The 22,634-nt window shown below is 40.2% G+C and overlaps 1 protein-coding gene across 1 annotated transcript; it reads right to left on the reverse strand.

Annotated features, from left to right (window-relative positions):
• Positions 1–5,222: 5,222 nt before the first annotated feature.
• On the reverse strand, positions 5,223–15,202 carry SRSF3 (serine and arginine rich splicing factor 3). Its single transcript, XM_055571572.1, has 6 exons — positions 15,045–15,202; positions 13,142–13,349; positions 11,709–11,843; positions 9,522–9,560; positions 9,232–9,318; positions 5,223–9,054 (listed from the first exon to the last, which is right to left on the reverse strand). Exons 2-6 carry the CDS (start codon positions 13,345–13,347, stop codon positions 9,027–9,029), a joined length of 495 nt encoding a protein of 164 aa, XP_055427547.1. The 5' UTR covers positions 13,348–13,349; positions 15,045–15,202; the 3' UTR covers positions 5,223–9,026.
• Positions 15,203–22,634: the final 7,432 nt, after the last annotated feature.

Raw genomic sequence — 22,634 nt, forward strand, 5'->3', positions numbered from 1 at the left:
TCTTTATTACTACCTTTATTGTTACTATCATAGTGGAAAAGAGAGACTCTGGAGTCAATGGAGACACAATTCTACTCAACAAGTGTGTGAGCCCAGGCAAATTTGGGCCAGTATTCTCAACAGGGCAGTACTGCCTCCTGGTGGGTGCTGGGGAAACGGCAGCTTTTTTCCTTTTTATGGTTGTCACACTGGCCAGGGAGCATCACTGACATCAGGTGAAGAGGACAGAGACACTCAATGTCTGGCACACAAAGAACTGCCTATGCCCACAGGTCTGAACCAAGTACAGGTAGAAAGTATTACAAGTATCTGCATAAAGCCATTTAAAGAAAATGATTAAATGGGATAAAGACATTGTCTAGAATTGTACTTTACCCTGTGCAATCGGGACTAGTCAATTTTTCCTAATTGTCATTCCCCTTCTACCAAAGGACTGTCGTCGTTCAGCCACTGTCACGTCCAACTCTTTGGGATCCTATATACTACCTCATACTTTATGTTTAAAAGTGACAGAACGTTTTGAGCACCTTTCATGTACTAATTCACTTAAATCCTCATAACTTAATGGGACAGAACTGTATTTATTCCACTCCCCTCGCCCCATGTAGTTTTTTTGGCCATGTGTCCGGCAGGATATGACCAGGGTTCCCCTGCAGTGAAGCATGGGTCTTAACTACTGGACCACCAGGAAATCCCATTTGAGTTTCTTTTTTGACATAGTTTTAAGACCCAACTCGTTTGTGAGAATATTGTGCTATCTCACTTCTTCAGTTCAGTGATTTGTTGTATTTGTCTTGACATGTTATCCCTACTTCAATTAAGCTTATTTCTCCCTCTCCTATCATATTCAACTAAGTATGGTCTCATTACTCCCTGGCTGTAGCTTTTATTCTGATTTCTACATGTGCCTTCACTCTTTTCTTACAGGTCAAGTATGGAACAACTTCAAGTGGGTTCAAGCATCTGACTTATTTCTTGTCTTCTGGCAGTCATATCCAACATACACAAATACATTCTATTTTAAACTGCTCTCCTTTTTATATTATAGTTAAGGCTTCATCTTGCTTTCTTTTTTAAATAGTGAACACAGAAAATGGATTTCACTTCAGGATAGTGAAGGATCATTACAAAATGTATTTTTATACAAAGGGAGCACCAAGTCTGTTAAGAGTCGAGACCACTCTCCCTCTCTGAGCTTCTTGAGTAAATGAGGTAACCCCAACATCAAGAGTTGGTAATGAGGGAAAGCACTATACATATGCTAAGCATGTGGTACTTCCATTTCAGCTCCGTTTTCCATTTTCTCTCCCATACTTTGCTCCAGCACTAGCAACCAACTTGATCAATGAACAAAACAGGATTTTCTGGTAAAAAGTGTCTCATCCAACTGCTAGGCAACACCAAGGCAAGCACCCAGGGGCGGCGAAAACTGGGCAGCACCCAGTCGTCGGTGCTGTCTTTCCCAGCAAAGTTAAGCAGCAAGAACAGGGATGTGCCTTTCTCCACATACAGGGTGGCCTGGGAGAACTGGGGTGAAGAGGCAGCAAATATACCCAAAAGACTACTGCGGGATCAGAAACAGATCTTAATTCTGATCTTAACAGATCGTAAGCTCTTTAGACTCACCTGTTCAAACTAAATAAGAACATCTGGGGGCACGGCCCAGGTATTAGTTTCAAAAGTTCCTCTAGGAAATTCCAGTATGCAGCCAACAGTGGAAAAAACCACGTACAAAGATTAATCAGTTTAATACCCTCTGAAATGTTTTGTTATCCCCAGCTTTAAAAATATAAGTGACTTGTCCCAGACACACACAAAGATGGAAATCTGAATACAGGCTGGGCTAATTTGAAAACCTGTTTCTAAGGAGCCATCTAGCAGTTAGAATCCACCTTATCCTTCCTATCTTTTTGAGTTCAGAAGCCCCCTTTTTGAAATCTGCCTGGACCCCTGTAACCACAAATGTTCCTCTTGACCTTGCAACCCTGAAAGCAACATCCCCTCAAACTGGACAAAATATTCAAAAGTAGGTAAGGACCAGGGTCAGTGGAAACACTCGTATGCACTGGGGGCACTCCTGCGTGCCCAGCACCAAAGTGGTTCAGTTTTTCTTTACCAGCTGAGCCACCAGGGAAGCCCTCAGTTTTGCTTAAAAGCCATTACTTGACTGCAAATTGCGTACCGGTGTTAGCCTGCCACGTACGCGCTAATGCTTATTGAGCAGTGTTGTCTGTGTTGGGTGCCATTATCTGCATCACATTACTACATTCTCAAAGGTAATTAACCTAAGATGAGAAAAATTAAGTGTCAAAAATTATGCAGCTGGCCATTGGGCTTTAAGTGAGGAAGCCAGGATTCAAACACTGAAGTCCTTAACGTTATACTGCTCTCTGGAATAGCACTTCAGTAGCTGTTGAGGCAATCCTTGTCCCAGCTCTGCCAGCATCCCTGCATGACCTTTGGCAAACCCACCTTCTCGTCTCTAAATATAGGACTCCAACTATGAACTCCAACCCACTTTGTTATTCTACACCTGGTATTGCAACCTGGTTTACACCATTACAGCTCAATCACTCCTTAACAACTTGTCCAGCCTTCTCTATACTTCAGTCTCTTCCTCAATAAAGCGTGAGTACATTACCTTATTACTGAGACTCTTTTTAATTATTTTATTCCTGTCACCTGCTTTCAAGTCCCAAAGTTGGCCCTGGTTCAAGAAGCCATCTTGGATGATGCACTTAAACTCTCTTCCTTCCATTCACCTCTACGAGAATCAATCAAAATCATTTAGTGTTCTTCCAGGTCAGCAGGCTGCGGCTGTTGGAGGCAATTCAATAGCTTTAATCACTAAGTCCACTGTCAAAATCTAAATGATCACTCAAATGTGCCTACTTGGAGATGTTTTCCTCAATCTCTGCAACAGCGTTCTTAGCCATGGAATTCTGGGGTACTCTCCCTAAAATTCCATTATTTTAAAAAAGGAAAACATAATTGGTATACTTTTCTCTACGAAGTTGCCATTATTAATAATTAAAATGCGCCTCAAATGAAAGTTTGATGTTTACCAGTCCTCACATAAACTGCAATACTCACCAATGTTGGTCTCACATTGCTTTAAGGGTGACCACAGGTGATGTCAAGATCAGGAGACTGGAACAGCCACAGCAACCAGTAACAGCTTTGACGCATGCCCATAACACAAAACTAATAGTCAACATGGACTGATGGAAACAATGTCAACCCATCTATGTCAGCACAGCTTTGTCCTCCTTGACAATGACATCTTAGTCATTAAATTAGGCATCAGGATAAAGCCAGCTGTCTTGCCAGGTGGCACACTGGTCAAGAATGGCACTCCAGCATTCTGAAAAATCCCATGGACAGAGAAGCCTGGCAGGCAACAGCCCATAGGGTCGAAGAGTCAAGACACGACTGAGTACACACACAAACCCTGACTACGTAACAGCCGTACTACTGGCCCAGACGATATGCAAGTTTAGACAGTGCATTTCAGATGAGCGTGCCTCAGACGTGTAATCAAAAGCTGAAGGACACACAGCACTTCTAGCTGTATAAATACTTGCTCATCACAGTATGCCTAACTTTCTAACAAAACTTTAACAAGTTTTTATCTCTAGAAAGGAATTAATTCCCCAGTGTGTGTACGATTTACTTTTACCATAAGCATATTTTACAACTAGAAAGATAAGTCCTAAACCCTGTTAGTCACAATATAGTGGTGTCTTACAATTGGGTTGTAAAATAAAAACACAGTAAGCAGAAAACAAAGGCTTGGGAGTCTAGTATGGCCTCAGTGCTGAATCCACTACAGTTCTTCCTTATGATGGGGTCGTATCTTGATAAATTGAAAACACAAGTCAAAAATATATTTAACATAGACCTAACCTACCCAACATCAGAGCCTGGCCTCACCTAAACGTGCTCAGAACATTAGCCTACAGTTGGGCAAAAACATCTAACAAAGTACTCAATCTTTCATGTAACTCACTAAATACTGAACAGAATGAAAAACAAAATGGTTCTGGGTACAGAATGCTTTTAAAGCATATTAATCGACCTTTGTGATCACCTGGCAGTCTGGGAGCCAAGGCTTGGCTTGCTGCCCCTTGGTGCCCAGCACCAATAGAGTATGGTGCCAACCACTACTGGCCCAGGAAAAGATCAAAATTCAAAGGAGTTTCTGCATATTGCTTTTGTACCACTGTAGTCAAATCACAGGTTCAATCACCAAGACTGTCTGTACTGTTTAGCAGGATGAGGAATGATAAATGAGGAACTTTTTTCTGCCCTTTTTAACAAGGAGACTCACCTCTCAACTGGTTAAGATTTCATAAGAATAAAGTCATGGATAATGTTTGGCAGACCAGTACTCAAAAAGAAAACTTCCTTTCCTGGAGGATACAGCTGGCCAAGTGAGTAGAGACAGGACCAGAACAAAAAGCTTTTAATTTCCTTTCCTTTCCTATGCCAACCGTCTTCCCCCCAGCTTCCACCATCCTGAGAGCTTTCTTAACCCTTTCCAAACTATCATTGTTCATCTACTCCTATTTTCAAAGTGGGCAGCTTCTATGCATTGCCAACTGAAGACAACCAGGACTGTCAATTAAGTCAACTTCGTATCCCCACTAAAATTTTCATTAGAGCAGTAACACTCCCAACCTTTTAGCCTTTCCACCAGTACTAAAGCTACATAAGCTATCCGACACTACTTATTTAGCAATAGGGCTGAAAGAAAATAAAAAATTAGATGGAAATTGGTACAAGTTCAGTAAAACACTCAGTTTTACCTCCAAAGAGTTGTGCACTCCACTGCTCCTGTCTTCTAACTTCTACTTTATGACTAAAGTTATTTATACTCATTTCTTCACCTCAGATTCTCTACATTCACTTGTCTTCCACTACTGCTAGGTAAGGGGCTTTTCAAAGCACCTGAAATGTTTGCCACCTCACTCAAGATCCAAGAGCCTCTCAGAACATTTAAAAGCCCTACAACCAACATCTTAAATCATTCTAATCTACAAGGGAACTTATTACTATTTAGTTCAAGGTTTCAACATCCCAACATTAGACAAAAGTATTACCTTTGCTGTTTTGAGTCAGAGCTGGTGTTATTCCTTATCACCGCACCCCATTCCCCATTAAATGCCTGTCAGTCTGCCATGTGGGGAAAGTGTGACACAAAAAGGATTAAATGACAAATCAACACTCCAATTTGTATTTATTTACAAGACACTTTTGATGAAAGTTAACATGGATGGTTTTTCCTAAACTAAAATTTTCTCATTACAAAAGAAATTCGGTGGCAGAGAGCCAGCTGGATTGAGTTAAAAGAAGTGCCAGCTGCTTAAATTTAAAAGGATGTAGAAATTGTTTCCTGAGGGAGTTCTCTCAAACCTTAGAATGTTTTTTATGTTGATCATTTCCATTTCCCTTTCCAAATGACCGATACAAACAGCAACCCTACAGCATTCACTAAGTAATTTTCTTCAGCAACTTTCCAATTTGAGGTTTGGGGACTTAAAAAAAAAAAAAAAAAAGGCCACTAAAAGGATACTAACTTGCCCCAAATGAAATCTGTGAGTTATATACTGAAACAAAAATGCCAGTTCATAAATGAACAGAACTTCAAAAGGAGGGGGGGAAGTCACCTACAGCCTACTCTTTCTGGAAGGTATAATTTTGCTCTGGAAATAAAGTGAAATATTCTCCATCTCATCTAGTCCCCAACAATGAATAGCAAAAAAGGTAAGTATCAATGTTTCTAGAGATTTTCACTTCAAGACTAAGTACATATATGTACTAATAGATAAGGCACTAAATGGTCACAATGCTTTATGTAAGTCAGAGAACCAAGGAAAAACTTAAAAAAAAAAAAAAAGTAATATTCTACACAAGTACTTCATGTGTTAGTCTGGGAAACATTTTGGCTGTTGTCTTGTGTTCCATCCAGGTAGTTAAAAGAACCGGGATACAAAATTATGAAAATACCATATTATGAATATCTGCAGTCTCAATTAGACATTAAGTTGCATAACAAAATTAAGCAGTTAACTAGGTTTATCAAGACAAATTTTCAGTATCTCTTCTCAGAACCTTACAACTATTCTGTGTATAGCTGAATTCTTTTGAAGCAGCCAATTTAATAAAGTAGAATGAAGAGAATTTGTGTGGATATATAAAATTAAATCCAACAGTACCAGACTGTTTTGATAAAAATATACTCCAACCCAGTTTTTCTTCAGCTACTTTAATTATAAAGTCTTTCATGTTCTCAAAAAGAAAAGAAAAGAAAACCAGAAGGCAACAGTCTAGTACAAAAATATACAACTGGAAGACATTGCCACCAACCAGATCTGACAACTAAATCATGTTGGGGATTCCGAAAATAAAAGCACATTAATACAAAGTACTAAACCAGTGGTTCTTATATAACCCAGGGATGGAAAAATCAATCAGTAGGCCTGGAAAATACCATTCCTGATAAAGCACTGCAGAAATATGAACCACGACGCTTGATAAAAAGCAACCAGGACTTTCCATCCAAATATGGGTGAGTTTAACTAAAAAGGTGGTGATGCCATCTACTCATCACATTATCTTTTAGGGAACTGTAAAAAAACATAGAAATAGTTGGTAAAAGGTATCTATATCTCTAAAATTAAAAACTTCTCTTTCTGCTTAAGACATGGAGGTCAGATGTAACCCACAATGAATTGAGAACCATAGAATTAACTATTCCTGCAAAAATAAAAACTATAAGCCTTATATATGTTCCCTAAGTTATCACCAAGTGTTAACAGTGACCTCTAGTGAACACCTGTCACCATTACATCACAAGTCAAAGTTTCTGTGACTGCTTTCAGTATAATATTCAACTGAGAATCCAAGACACTGGCCAATAGGACTTGTAATTTCAAAAATTAGTTAACTACAGAGAACTTTTTAAAAGCCACAATGTAAATGTAAAATACAAAGTTTTAATAATTTCTACCTTCCATATTTTTTAATAAGCCATAGAACTGTGCTAAGGCTTCTGGTTAAAGTGATTGCAAATCTGGATCCTAAGGATACATCTGAGTTAACTTTATATTGGGTCTGTATTGGCCACTTTGTAGCTATAATCTTTCCTTTTTACAGAAGCCCAATTTAAGACTCTGCAAGTTGCATACTGTCAAAAATATCCATGTTCATTATAAGAGCAGTGTAATAGTGATGTACCACATTACTTCCACAAATCAGTAGCTATCTTGCCTTGCTTGATCCCAACAGTTTTTAAGCTCATTATGAAAGCCAGAAGGCACAAAGCCTGAGCTCTCAGTAAATAAGTAGGCAGTTTTACAAATGTCTTCTGCCAGCAAGGATCACACTGAACTCCACTGACACCAGTTCTCCCCTGTGATACCCAGGACTCTTCTCCCTTGATACTTTTGTGAAAGGTTAAGAAGGACCACTGGAAATAAACTTGTTTAGGATGAATTTCTCATAAAACATCCTTATAGATTAACACAATGACTTGTCTTTCATGTTAAAGAAAAGTCAGTACAGCACAATCCAAAACTATCTTTAAATAGCACATTTAAGGAAACTAAGCCACAAGACTGTTGCATTATGATTTAATCTAATTGCACAGAAGTTTGAAATTACAACTCCTCTAGATATCTAAGAGGAAGATTATGCATGCCTCCATATTTCAATTCTGCACTGTTACATTTGAACATGTAGTGAATTTCACATAATGATGGATCAATTTAGAATTCCCATGCAACACCTCAAATTATATAAAATGGAAGCAATTTTTAAAGCTCTGTGGAACGTTTTCATGCTAGTGATAGAAGCTTTTTTTTTTTTTTCTGGCAACTTTGGATTATAATGTATCAGGTGGCTATACTTTAAAATGTTGGTCACTGAATATCATGGACTTTAAACTGGCTTCTGCTCCAGAAGACATATCACTTAGGTAGACAACCAGAAAGTCCCTTCACTTCAAAAGCGTCAAATGTATTTCCTAAAAAATAAGATTTGTGTAACCAACTGCCTTCTGTGGGACAAGAACTATGGTAATAGTGGGTTCAACTATTACAATTATGCTTATATTTTATTTTCAAAAGCACTTTACAAGAAAATATAAGTATGGCTTCCAATAGGAATGTTACACCTGGACTTGGTACCAAGCTCAGATTTTAGTTTTGCAAGGAAAAACAGGCTTTCAGGTTAAACAACAATTTGTAACCAAAACTTTAATCCCAAGGATTCTCACAAAACATATTACAAATGACAGCATGAAAAAAGAATCTTGCACAGTAACTCAGTTCAGCTCTACAATGTACCCTTAAACTGGCAGGACATTTGTTATCTTGAGTAGTCTCATATTTCCAAATAAAGAATGTTACAAAGAGCTATGTATTCATATACAGCAATCACAGAAGGAACTTACAACCTAAAGCAAAGGTAAACTAACTTCCTTGAAACTTCTTAGATTCTACACCAACTGGACAACCTTTTGTCCAGTGTGAAGACTAGTAGGATTTTTAAACCTCTAATCTAGTTTAAGGTTGCAGCTTTAATTTTTCCAGCTGGCTTTTGAGTTCACAGCAGCTTTTAAAAACTGCTTAACTACAGCTGCATACCATATCCCAGGTATGTTGAAAAAAAAAGATCTTCCAATTTTTGCCAGTTTTTATTTCCATAATGTTAAACATCGACTGGGCAGGAGTTAAGAGGTTTATTATCAGCCTATGCAAGACTAAAATTCAAAGCAAATTAAATTTTGCTTAAGGGAACATTGTAAAGTAACAATTCTTGATATTACATGCCTCATATGATCCATTTCAAACCATAGAGAATTACACCTTTGTGTCACTGTTCCAACAAACAAATGTGAACAGCTAAAACATTTTAAAAATGCACCAAGCTTATGAAGTCTCAAACAAAACTTGAATTTTCTGTACATACTCCTGTCAAATGAAGTTATTTCCTGTACACCACTCCTCTTGCAAACTGGTCTTCTATTTCCTTTCATTTGACCTAGATCGGCTGGAAAACAGAAACAAAAGTTACATCTGTTAACTCAGTTACAGGCAAAACATCATCAAAAGATTTTTACAGTAAAGTTATAAAACATTTTGTCCTAGTAGCTTAAAAGACCTATTTCTGTTTCTAGTATATTATGTATGTAAGCTCTTAAATGGCTCAGGTCATTAAAGATCTTACCTACGAGACCTAGAGAAAGATCGGGACGGCTTGTGATTTCTCTCCCGGGACAGTGATCTCTCTCTTCTCCTATCTCTAGAAAGGGACCTAAAATAAGAGGAGAAAGAAAAACGGAGCCATTCAGGATTACACACAATGTCTAAGTTTTTGAAAGCTAGAAGTTCTATATGTTACTTGATTCATTACTAAAGTCAGTGTCTATTGCCATTAACTGAGTCATCTGGAAAACAGCTTAGAAATTTCACAAACACTCCCATTTCTGAGAATGTGGCCCCCAAAAGATACTTTACCTGCTCCGGCTGCGGGAGAAGCTTCTCCGTCTTGGAGATCTAAAAGCAGAAAACAGAAAAATTAGGCTAATTGTCAATTAGCATTTATGGCGTGAGGCATTTCCCAACTTTTCAATCTCACTGTTGGGCCCAGTGAATGTGCCGAAGAACTGGCACCCATCGTCCAAAAAATAAAATTTTTTTAAAGGAAAACAAAACAAAAAAAGGGCACAGAAGGATTAAGGAACCAAAAGCTCAAGTGAAAAGCAGGTATTCCAATCATGGATTCACTTTAACAAAGAATGTTTCACAGCAGATCTGTCCAATGCAAAACTTCATGTCAAACTAACTTCACTACCCAAACACCACACCAAAATGTAGTCCCACAAGTAGTTCCAAAAACAGTACCATAAACCAGTATTTGGAACCCATGCAAACCTGTAAGTCCATGACAAGACTTAGGTACCAGGTGGATAGTGTAATTTTGTGAAAACGCGCTAGGTGTAAATATTGATGCCATTAAGTGCTACATTAGAACTGCATTTGTGATCGTCACATTTAAGAGTGTGTTTAGACTTATCAAAATTACCTTAGCTTGGCCCACTTCACCCCCAAAATTTAAAAATTTTGAAAACTGTTAGTAAAACCATTTAAAGGTGATAGGATTCAACAAATTTTTGCTAGAAAGGAAAGCTAAATCTGTTAGTTATTAAAATTTTTAGTTTGGCATCTCACACATGCAAATAAGTTTCACTTGAAGGTCTAGTTACATTATGAGTTCCCTATCACCCTTAAAAGTTTTATTCAAGCAATATATATGTACGTTACCATTCAATTATGCACAGCCAGCCTTTGATCCAGAAAAAAGAATTACTTTAAGCCGCTTACTCCTTATTTTAACCAGCAGTAAACTGTATAAGCAGGAAAAACTTACTAGTTTTTGGGTTTCAACAAGCTAGAAATGGTGAGGTGAGGCTGCCGGACTGACGGCCAGGAAGAATTTGCTGAAAAGGTTTTGCCAGATGTTGCGTTGGATTTAGTTGGTTGGCGAAGGGGGTGTTGTGGATTTTTCCTGCTTTTTTGTTAGCCGAAGGCTGCTGCTGTAGTTGTTGTGAAGACATTTGGTAAATAAACAGCTGAGCTGATTGGCCAGGAATGTGTGGGCGGTCGAGGTGGCTGCTGCCGATTTGGTTAAGGTTGGAGAGAAGGCTGAGAGAAAACAGCATGCTCGGGAACCAAAGGGCGGTGCAACCTGACGACTGGCCATGCCTGGGTCATGTGAAACGACACCAGCCAAGCTGAATGGGGCGCGCTGGTCACATGACGCTGAAAGGGCTAGTTGACTGGCTAATGCAGACTCAGAGGGTGGTGAGAAGAGACATGATGGTGACTCTGTAACGGGGTTCATTTTTATTAATAGATGGACCAAAAAGCACAAAAAAAAATGAAAAACAAGCCATCAGTACAACCATCTATTAGCTAACAAATACTCTTTATTATGATGGGCAACAGTGTGTTGTTTTGTTTTTCAAAACAGCAAAAGGGGCAAGATTTTGAACTCCTATCTCCTAGGACTTCACTCACCTGTAAGAGGTAAATTCAGTCCTATAGAAACTATTTTGGAGGTCTGAGGAGATGTGGAGTTAGCATCCAGACAATACTGCCTGGTCCAAGAATGATGCCATTTTCAATTATAAAAAAAACCTGCATTCTCTCCTATTTGGGTTTGAAGAACAGATGACTGGGATTACGTTAGCCCCCTTTATTGGTCAGTGACTTTAGTTTCAGAATGATTTCTACTTTACCAGTTGTAACAATAAAACAGCTGCCTGTTTGATAAATATTACAATCGTGCTAACAGTAGAAAACACATTCTTGTGAAGAGCTAGAGTTGAATGTAATGTTTGTCATTATGGAGTCAAGAAATGGAAAAAGGCCTAAACTGAAGTATAAGGGAAGACTTGGAAAGATGCAACTAGAAGATGAACTAGAAGACAGATCCAAGATAGAAGTTACTGACTACCAACATGAACAGTGACCTAAAGACAAAAGCCAACACTCAGCACAACTCACATATCCCAAACTACACCCAACAAACGCTTCGTAAAAACCTGATTCTTCAAAGTTAAAACCCACCAACAAACTTTAAGAGAGATACCTGTTCCTATTAGCTACACCAATACCTCTAAACACGCTCTCTCTAAGTACCTGCGTCGAGGTGGAGGACTCCTCCTCCGATAATCATCTCGAGGGCGACGACCCCAAGAAGGAGGTGGGCCACGATTACGACTTCTCTTTTCACCATTCGATAGTTCCACTCTTACTCGGCAGCCACAGAGTGTTCTAGGAGGGAAAGAAACAGTGAATTTAAAACAGCCAAACTAATTTTCTAGGAGATGTGCATTAAAGCAAGGAAAAAACAAATACAAAGCCCCCTCTTATAGCTAGCTTCTTTGCAAAGAATCCAACTGAATGTCTGCAGAATCCTTAATACCAAAGCAAGTTTTAGTTCCTTATCTTTTTTCTAGTAAAGAAAACCAAGTTCCTTGTGTTTTATTGCTGTTAGTCAGTCTGATCATTGGGCTCAATACAATTTAAGTGTGAAAACCTAGATTCATCCTCCAAGGTAGTTAGTTCATTTGGTACATCCTATTTTGACTTCTTCCTTGGGAAGATGCAGCAACTGTTTACCAATCATAAATACTCCATTTGTTGGTCTCTCTCCTCCCCATCCCCTCTAAGCAAACATCAGTAAACAGGACAGAAGCATCCTGGACATTTTACATTTTCATTTCCCTTCAATCATCACACAACAGGTTAAACATAGGAAACTGTAGCTGAGAACAATTAAAAAAAAAAAAGACCTTTATATTCCACCTACTCATTGGTCCACAATTACTAAGTTTAGATAAGCCACCATATGTGGACAGTGATTGGGGAAGAGGTGGGGCCCTGGAAAAATGTTTCTGTAATCTGCTTAGATAAATGACCTTTTACATATCTTTATAGTCAACTCGCAGATCCTTTAATTTTTGGATCTTAATTCTGTTCCTTGGTTTCATGAAACCCAAGTTTTCAAATGCCAAGAAGAAAGGCAACACCTGTTCACTGTTAAGACTCAGTTGTTAAAAAAAAAAAGAAAAAAAGACTCAGGTGTTAACTTACCAGCCAGCTAACAGAATATTGTAATGCAAAGGGAAATACTGTTATATGATCCACACTTCTTAAATATTTCCAACAGGTATCAAAAAAAGATAATAGTACAATAAACCCATATAACCATATCCACTTACAATCCTGTGGCCATTAAGAGGGATGATTGAGCCACAATTATTTTAGACACAATTCAAAGGTGACAATATGATTGATGCTTTGTGGTGGATTTAGATTAAAATGTTTCAACCACATGAAGCCACACACCCAAGCTGACCATTAAAATTATTTTCTCCAATGGCCAACTGAATAAAAAACTTCCTAGATATCTTCACAAATTGTTCACTTTGATTGCCAAAAAAAAAGTTTTATGTAAATTTCCAATACCATCAATTTCAGATAGCAAAGAAGCCATCTAAAAGCCATATATCATAGAGATTTTGACTATTAAAACACAATCAACTATCATTAATTAATCAACAAATTACCTCCCATCTAGCTCTCGGACAGCATCAGCTGCGTCTCGGGGATCTTCAAATTCAACAAAAGCAAAGCCGGGAGGGTTTCTAGCAACCCACACACTTCGGAGTGGTCCATAATAGCCAAAAGCTCGTTCCAATTCAGTCTTGTTACCATTGTTTCCAAGATTACCTACATAAACTTTACAGTCCAATGGACAGGAATCACGATGCATTTCTGCAATAAAAAAAAATTATAATCCACAGTGAAAAATAGATTCAGGAAAGAACTCAACACTAAAACCCCAAAAGCTAGAACTATCCCAATAGTACCGATAACTGCATAGAAGACAGAACAAATTGTGAAAGAAGTGGGGGGGGTGGCCTCCTTGAAAAGCGGGGGGAGGCGGGGCGGCGGGGAAGAAAACACACCAGAGGAGTGTTATACCAAAGTAGAAACTAAGGATTTTATCTATTTCAATTAATTTCACCTAGAAGAGTAGATCACCTACTCAGAAGCAAATTCCAAAACAAAATCAACTCGCTGAAGACAATCACCAAGAAAACTGATACTAATGTGCCTTCACAGGTCGTTAACCAGCATCACTCCTCACAACGCAAGACAAATCTGTTTTTAAAAAATGTACCTTACTGTATTCTCAACAGCCCAAAAGTGTCAAGCCAAATATCCAGCAACAGGTACATAAACAAAATGTACTATCCAAATTATTCCGGAATCAAGTACCCATAAATGCTACAAATGTGTCAGAGCATACTGTTAATAGATATTCGACACAAAATAGTGCACATATTACGATTCCAAGGATGTGAATTATCCAAAACGGGCAAATCCAGAAACATTTTAGTAGGTACCAGGGGCTTGGGAGAGAGGACAAGGCAAAAGGTGAATGGATGCTTCGGTATACAGGTCACTTCGTTGGGTATAAAAGACGTTCCAAACTAGTGAGGTGATAGCTGTACAACAATGTGAACATACTAAATACCTCTGAATTGTGCACTTTAAAATGAAGCTTATGTTAATTTCACCTCAGAGAAAAAAACACTTGTTGCATAATTTAAGCCACCCAGGGGGCTTACATTTTTACAAACTTTAGATACTTACAGTCACTTAAAGCAGTATCTAATCAACTTACAGGCCAGTTATCAATTGCATAAAAAAGCAGTCTGCCCATAAACTCAGCTCAAGAGCTTTACCCTTTTTTCCTCACTCTGGGTTTATCCAATTAAAAAAAAAAACAAACCAGTCCAGACACATCCTAATTGCGTGACCCCACCCTGCAACCAGTTCTGAGACCAAACCATTGCTGGGGAATAGGTTTTTTCCCTTTTCCAGAAACTTTACAGTGACCAGTTTCAGGCCCACGCATCAATAGGAAAAGTCACAAGAACAATTCAGCTCAAGGAAGGTCGGTTTAAAAAAAAAAAAAGTTATTGGGTCCCGACTTTAAAAGTGAACTCAAGTTAAAAGAAAAACATAAAAATGAAAATGAGCATCGAAATTAATTATTATGGTTCTAAAGGCTCAGTTTTGATTAGTGACCTGAAGGGAAAAAACGATGAGAAGCTACCTAAGGAAACGTGCTGCCGGAAAAAAAAAAAAAAGGCGCCATAAATTGAAAAGCCGCGGCCTAAAGTACAACCGACTACTGAGTCCCCCTTCGCCTCGACCCGGATAATCTCCCTTCCCGGCTCACGGCCTCTCCGTTCCCAGTGTAGGATTAAAAACATCTCCACTTTGAGGGCTGGGTATACCTCCGAGGGGCCGAAAGCCCCCGCCACAGCCCCTAGCTGAACGTCACAAAATGGCGGCACGGTCTCTTTGTCTCAGCCTACCGCCGCCATTGGCCTATCCCCACTTCGGCCCCTTTAAGACCCATTTCCCACCTCATTCCTTTAGTAGTCGTTCGCTTACCGAGATCTTGGGTTAGAAATGCGGAGGTTCAAATCCACAGAACCTAGGTTAGGTCTTCCCGGTCCACCTCCCGCCCGGCGTTCCCGGATGCTCTCGCACACCCGGCGTCCACGAAATGGCGGACCACCGCCGTCTCCTCGCCCTTATTTATACGACACACCAGAGTCACATGACTGGATGGGCTCGCCCAATGAGAGGCGGAGAACGCCGTGACGTAATAGCTACAAACGCTGCGAGAATCGCGGTTGCTGGGAGCGCGCTCAGGTCTTGGCGCCTTGTCTGTAGAGGCGGCTGAGGGATGTCTCAGGTCCGGAGTTCCCTCAGGTGTAATTCCCTAGTTGCTGACTTCCAAGTTATCCTCAGTCCCGTCTCCCTCACCTCCAAATAGGCGGGGGTTTAAGAACACCTCCGCTGTTACTCTCACTGATAAAACGTTTTGCTCCTAATAAGATTAAAGTATTCAATACTAAAGTATTCACTAATTACTTCATCCGCGTAAGCGGTTAGGGTGGAACTAAGACCATCACGTTTAGGAAAGTACTTCGGTATTGCTCCCAAGGTCAATGAGCCTTTGTGATCAAGCTGCCACCAGACTGTACCAACCGGGGTCCCACAGTTAGAGAAAAGCCCAAGCCTAGAAAGTCTGGAACTCTGGCTGGTATCTCACGTCTCACGCAAACTGCAGGATTTGACCGAGACTATGGCGCATTATCACGGACTCTTGAAAAGTTTAATAGCAACGCAAACGCAAATGAGACTGCGTTCCAGGCCATCTGGAAACGACCACATTTAGCAAATGAAAGTGGAAGCTCCTGAAGAAGATTGAATTTAAATTCAGGGCTCCGGACGAGTGCTAGCCTTTCTCCTAGCAATGGCTGCTGTATTGGCCTGAGGGCAGGGGTGGGGTCCGTGGGTCACTCATACCTTCCTCTGTTTTCTACCTCCCCTAAAAAAAAAAAAAAAAAAGGCACGAGCCACAAGGTTAACTATTGGGAGAGAAATATAACGACTGTGGCTTCCCAGGTGGCGCTAGTGGTAAAGAACCCGCCTGCTAATGCAGGAGATAAAAGAGAGGTGGGTTCGATCCCTGGGGGAGGGAAGATGCCCTGGAGGAGGACTTGGCAACCCAGGCAACTCCAGTGTTCTTGCCTGGGAAATCCCATGGACGGAGGATTCTTGCGGGTTACAGCCCAGAGTGGAACTGTAGCGACTCAGCATACGTGTCAGAAAAATCACCAAGAGCCCCTTCCTCACAACAGTGAGTTCAGTTAGGAAGTTTGCCTGGTGTTCCCTACCCGCTTTCACTGGAGTCTGTGTTAGTTGTTCAGTCGTGTCCGACTCTTTTGCTACCTCATGGAGCTCAGCAGGCTCCTCTGTCCATGGGATTTTCCAGGCAAGAATACTGGAGTGGGTTGCCATTTCATCCTCCAAGGGATTTTCCCGACCTAAGGATCTACCCAGGTGTCCCGGATTGCAAGCAGGTTCAGTGGAGTCTGACTTATGCTAAATCTGCTCTCAAGAGAAACACTAACAACTTGTATTTTCCCACCGTTACCTGAAAGATATACCAATTATTGTTTTGTTTCTCTCAGGCGTTCTCTTACTGTGGCTCTGAGAGGTTTATCCATAGTGGGGGGAAAATACAAAGATTAAATAGCCCTGAGCCTTAGTTTTTACATCTGTAAAACGGGGCTTCCATACCAGCAAGGGAAGAGTTGCTGCTGCTGCTGCTAAGTCGCTTCAGTCGTGTCCGACTCGGTGCGACCCCAGAGACGGCAGCCCACCAGGTTTCCCCGTCCCTGGGATTCTCCAGGCAAGAACACTGGAGTGGGTTGCCATTTCCTCCAATGCATGAAAGTGAAAAGTGAAAGTGAAGTCGCTCAGTCGTGTCCGACTCTTAGCGACCCCATGGACTGCAGCCTACCAGGCTCCTCCGTCCATGGGATTTTCCAGGCAAGAGTACTGGAGTGGGGGAAGAGTAGGGAAGGAGAAATGCAGTGGTCGAGGCAGACCCTGAGCTGGCCTTACCTTGGGTGTTTACCAGGTGAGGGATTCTAGCAAAACCTTTCTGTTTCTTACTTTTCTTTCCTTCTCTTATTGTTTTTCTTTTCTGGCTCACATAAATTTGCTTTGATTTGTTCCCCTCCTCCAAGGTAAATTTTTCTCCTCTTTTTATTTCCTTCTATTAAACCAAACCTTTTTAAAAATTTTTTTATATATTTTTTCTTTTTGGCTGCACCCAGCAGTATGTGGGAACTTCATTCCCCGGCTAGGGATTGAACCCGGGCCCTCTACAGTGGAAACATAGAGGCTTAACCACTGGTCTGCGGGGGAAGTCCCAAAGCAGGGCCTTTTTTAAGTTAGACTATCCTGGATTTGGACCATAGCACTGCTGCTACTTAAAGTGTCTGCAGAAGAGTCCCTTACCCTCACTCAAGATTGCTTTCCTCTCCATAAAATGGAGTAATTATATCAATGCAGGGTTGTTGCGTCCTGTCTCCCCTCAGAAGAACTTCAGCTTTGGTCTCCTGTGGTCACTCCTGCATCCCCAGGGCCAGGAAACAAGCCTGACACATAGCAAGTGATCAAAACATATTTGGTTAAGTATTTAAAATAAATGATGTATGTCAATCAGCTGGCACAATCTTTGTTCAAAAAAATTGTTTTTTTTTCACGTCTCATATCCCATTCTTTCCCACCATTTCCCCTATTTTTGTTATTATGTGTGTGTGTAATGCTAGTCTAGCATGCATCTTTCAGTGGAGCACTCTTAATCCCTCCCACTGTATTTTCAAATACCTTCTGAACCTCCTCTTCTGGTCATCCACACAGACTTTCCATCTTCTGGTAACCACAGCCCAGTGAATTATCCATTTAAATTATAGACTATTTTAATGTTCCTTTAAATTTATTCAACCACCAGCCACTCTTGTCTAGACCCTAGAATCATAGGAAGCTTCAAGGAAACATATCAGAAATTCTTGAATGGGGATCATACGTTGTAGCAAACAAGTATCTTTTGACTTTCTCTGAGGCAGGATTCTCACAGTAGACCATGTGATTGACTTAAGTGTGGCTGGATCCTATACCCTACTTTTTTAGGGGTAGAGGCATGAGCACCCCTAGTTAATTAAATCATCCCCATTCTTAGTAGCCTCCTTGCCTTACCTCAATTAGTTCAGGAATGGATGAGTAATCCAATCAGACCTGTCAGCTAATGGGACTTGTAATTTGCAAAATTACAGTAATTTTAGAACTTTTAATAGCCACAATCTAAATGTAGAATGTAAGATTTTAGCAGTTTTCACATTCCATATTTTTTACAAGTCATGAAATTGTGCTTGGGCTCCTGGTTAAAGGGATTGAAATTTGAACTCTAAGGATAATTTCCTGGGGTTATCTTTATATCATCAGGTTCCATATTAGCTGCATTCTAGCCATAATCTATTATCCTTTATACAGAAACCCTTTCAATTTAAGACCCTGTGAGTTGTATACTGCCCAAAATGCCCACATAAATTTATAAGAGCAGTGTAATTATTGATGTACAGTATTGCTGTACATAAACTAGCTATCTTGTCAGCACTGCCACTAAGCCAACCAGAGAGAGAGGTATGTTCCTTTTCTCTGACTAGCAGGGTCTTGAGCCTGGCAGCCATCCTCTTTCTAGAAGGGAGGAAGCAGCCTGCAATCGATCCCCAACCAAAAGAAAGGGCGAGCTGAGAGGTGGGGACTAGACTCTTATTTAAGAAACACTGAACCCAATTCCATTTTTGAGATTTCCAGTTGTGTAAACATACATGTTCCCTACCTCTGCCTCTCATTGTAAGTCACTTTCAGTTTTTTTTTCCTGTTACTTGCAAACAGAAGGATTCCAAATACAGGAATTACTCTGACACAGACTTCTCATTACCCTGTCTATAACCATGACTGTAAGCTATCTTGCATTTCTAAAATTTGCCTGCTACCAATTTGCTGCTGCTGCTGCTGCTAAGTCGCTTCAATCGCGTCCAACTCTGTGAGATCCCATAGATGGCAGCCCACCAGGCTCGCCTGTCCCTGGGATTCTCCAGGCAAGAACACTGGAGTGGGTTGCCACTTCCTTCTCCAATGCATGAAAGTGAAAAGTGAAAGTGAAGTCGCTCAGTCGTGTCCGACTCCTAGCAACCCCGTGGACTGCAGCCTACCAGGCTCCTCCGTCCATGGGATTTGCCAGGCAAGAGTACTGGAGTGGGTTGCCATTGCTTTCTCTGACCAATTTGCTAAGTGCTTTAAAAAAAAATTTTTTTTAATTGAAGTATACTTCATTTACAATGTCATGTCAGTTTCAGGTGTAGAGTAGAGCGATTAATATATATATTCTTTTCCAGATTCTTTTCCCTTATAGTTTATTACAAAATATTGGGTAGAGGGAATTCCCTGACAGTCCAGCAGTTAGGACTCAATGCTTTCATTGCTGTGGCCTGGATTCAATTCCTAATGGGGATCTCCTGCAAGTCCCTGCTAAGGCCAAAAAATAAAATTAAAAAAAATTTTTTTTTAAGTATTGAGTATAGTTCTCTATGGTATACTGTAGGTTAAGTACCTTTTTTTTTTTTTTTTGAACACCAAGAGCCATTTATTAATAGGCTGGAAATATAATCTAATCAAAAGACAATGACAGTTATAGGCATGCAAGAATAAATGTATCAAGAACAGTAAAGAATATATTGTGCAGAAAATTACAAGATTTTAATGAAAAACAAGATATGTAGAAATGCAGATACATATTAGGTTCCTGGACAGAAAAAAAAATCTAATAAATACCACTCAGTCCTCATAAAACCAGTACATAAATTACATGAGTGAAGTGAGTGAAGTCACTCAGTCGTATCTGACCCCTTGAGATCCCGTGGACTGCAACCCACCAGGCTCCTCCATCCATGGGATTCTCCAGGCAAGAATACTGGAGTGGGTTGCCATTTCCTTCTCCACCTATTTTTTTTTTAATTAAAAAAATTATTGGGCTTCCCTGATGGTCCGGTGGTTAAGAATTCACCTTGCAATGCAGGGGATACCAATTCGATTCCTCATCCAGGAAGATCCCACATGCCTGGGGGGCACCGAAGCCTGAGCACCACAACTACTGAAACCAGCACCACCTAGAGTCTGTGCTCCTCAATAAGATAACCCACCTCAATGAGAAGCTCAACTAGAGAATACCCCCCCACCCCAGTCACGGGAAGTTCCCCTGGAGAAGGAAATGGCAACCCACTCCAGTATTGTTGCCTGGAAAATCCCATAGACGGAGGAGCCCGGTAGGCTACAGTCCATGGGGTCGCAAAGAGTCAGACATGACTGAGCTACTTCACTACAACTAGAGAAAGCCTGCATGCAGACTCAGGGCAGCCAAAAATAAATTTTTTTTTAAAAGAAAAAAAAAAAATTACTGATGGTCAGGCATTATTAGCATTATGTATAACAAATAGAACTTTTCAATAATGTGATTGATTTCAAGTATCCACGAACAAAAATCTGTTAAGAGTGTAGACCATAACAATAGTTTATTAACTGCTTGATGTAGTCAGTGTCCTCATAGGATGCAGATGGCATACCAACAAAGGGTTAACTGAAGAGGTAATTATTTACAGAGGTTTGAGTTCAAGAAATCCACAGGGCAGTGGGGAACTCCCAGAGGCAACTCTTCTAAGCCCAATGGGGCAAGGAAGGGAGCAGGGTTACCAGAACCAGACAAACGCTGTAGCTATGAAGAGAGGCCCTTAGGTAGAGGAAATGTGGCAGCCCAGTTCAGGCAGGGGTGGGGGTGGCCAGAAATGAAATAACTGAATTCTTTCTCTTTCTATACTCCCATCTTTTAATAGTGCCTTCTATTGCCCAAGGCTATCTGGAAATCTGAGGACAAGAGAGCTGAGTGATGCAAGCCCAGATCAGCCTCCAAGGGCACAGAGGAGGACAGAGAAGACTGGAAATTGATCTAGGGTTATAGTGTCCAATACAACCACCACTAGGCTCATGCGGTTATTTGAGTCCAAATTGACATGTATTATAAATGTAAACATACTTTAAAAATACTTCCTGGATTTCAAAACCTTGGTATTCAAAAAGAATGTAAAGATCTTATTAGTTTTTATACTGATTACATGTTGAAGTGATGATGTTTTTATGTTTTGGGTTAAATCAACTATATTATTACAATATAATTCATCTGTTTCTTTATACATTTTGACTGTGGCTACTAGAACACTTAAAATTAAGTGTGTGGCTCACATTGTATCTGTTGGATTGTATTGATCTTCATGGACAAGTGGAAAATAACCACACATGACAACAAATAATCATTTAAAAACTCATTTTAATTCTATGTCCTGGACAACTATATGAAAATAGTGTTTCTGCAAATCACATAGTTTAAATTTTTTTAAACCTAATTGCCTTGATCCTTTGACATATGGCCCTTCTATGTATTTTTATATTATTCCCTGAACCAGTTTTTTTTTTTTTTAGCATGTGGGATCTTAGTTGCTTGACTAGGGATTGAACCTGTACCCCCTATATCTGAAGTGCAGACTCTTAACCACTGGACCACCTGGAAGTCCCTCAAACAGTTCTTTGGCTCATATTGCATATTTAACAATCACTCATTCAGTCAATAAGTGTTTGTTAGGTACCTTCTATTTTCCAAACACTGAGATGAATTTAGAGGGGTAAGTCAAAACCCAAAACAGAGTCCTAGGCTCCCATCATGGGGCTAAGTTCCAAGATATGGGGGAATTAGAAAAAGAATCATATAACTGGTTGTGAAATTACTTATGTAGAAAATGGTCTGAAGAGAGAAATGGTGTCTTAAGACCATATCATAGGAAAGATTGCCTGATTAGGTAAACCAAAGGAGGCTTCCTGGAGGAAGTGATGATTTAGCAGAAACAGGAGAAGTCTGGCAAAGTTTGTGAGAAGAAAGAAAGTTCCTGGAAGAGGGTACTGAATATATAAAGTTACTGTAGCAAGTTAGAAGAATTAAAGAAAAACAGGCCAGTGTGGTTGAAACACAAAGTGAGGAAAGATTTGAAATTTTATGAATATGTAAAATGTTCATGTTATACTTGTATTTATTTGTATATCAAGTATTTCAGTTCAGTTCAGTTCAGTCACTCAGTCGTGTCCGACTCTTTGTGACTCCATGAATTGCAACACACCAGGCCTCCCTGTCCATCACCAACTCCTGGAGTTCACTCAGACTCACGTCCATCGAGTCTGTGATGCCATCCAGCCATCTCATCCTCTGTCATCCCCTTCTCCTCCTGCCCTCAATCCCTCTCAGCATCAGGGTCTTTTCCAGTGAGTCAGCTCTTCACATGAGGTGGCCAAAGTACTGGAGTTTCAGCTTTAGCATCATTCCTTCGCAAGAAATCCCAGGGCTGATCTCCTTCAGAATGGACTGGTTGGATCTCCTTGCAGTCCAAGGGACTCTCAAGAGTCTTCTCCAACACCACAGCTCAAAAGCATCAATTCTTCGGCGCTGAGCTTTCTTCACAGTCCAACTCTCGAATCCATACATGACCACTGGAAAAACCATAGCCTTGACTAGACGGA

This window comes from Bubalus kerabau, chromosome 3 (genome assembly GCF_029407905.1).
Source record: "Bubalus kerabau isolate K-KA32 ecotype Philippines breed swamp buffalo chromosome 3, PCC_UOA_SB_1v2, whole genome shotgun sequence".
Taxonomy (NCBI): Eukaryota; Metazoa; Chordata; class Mammalia; order Artiodactyla; family Bovidae; genus Bubalus; species Bubalus kerabau.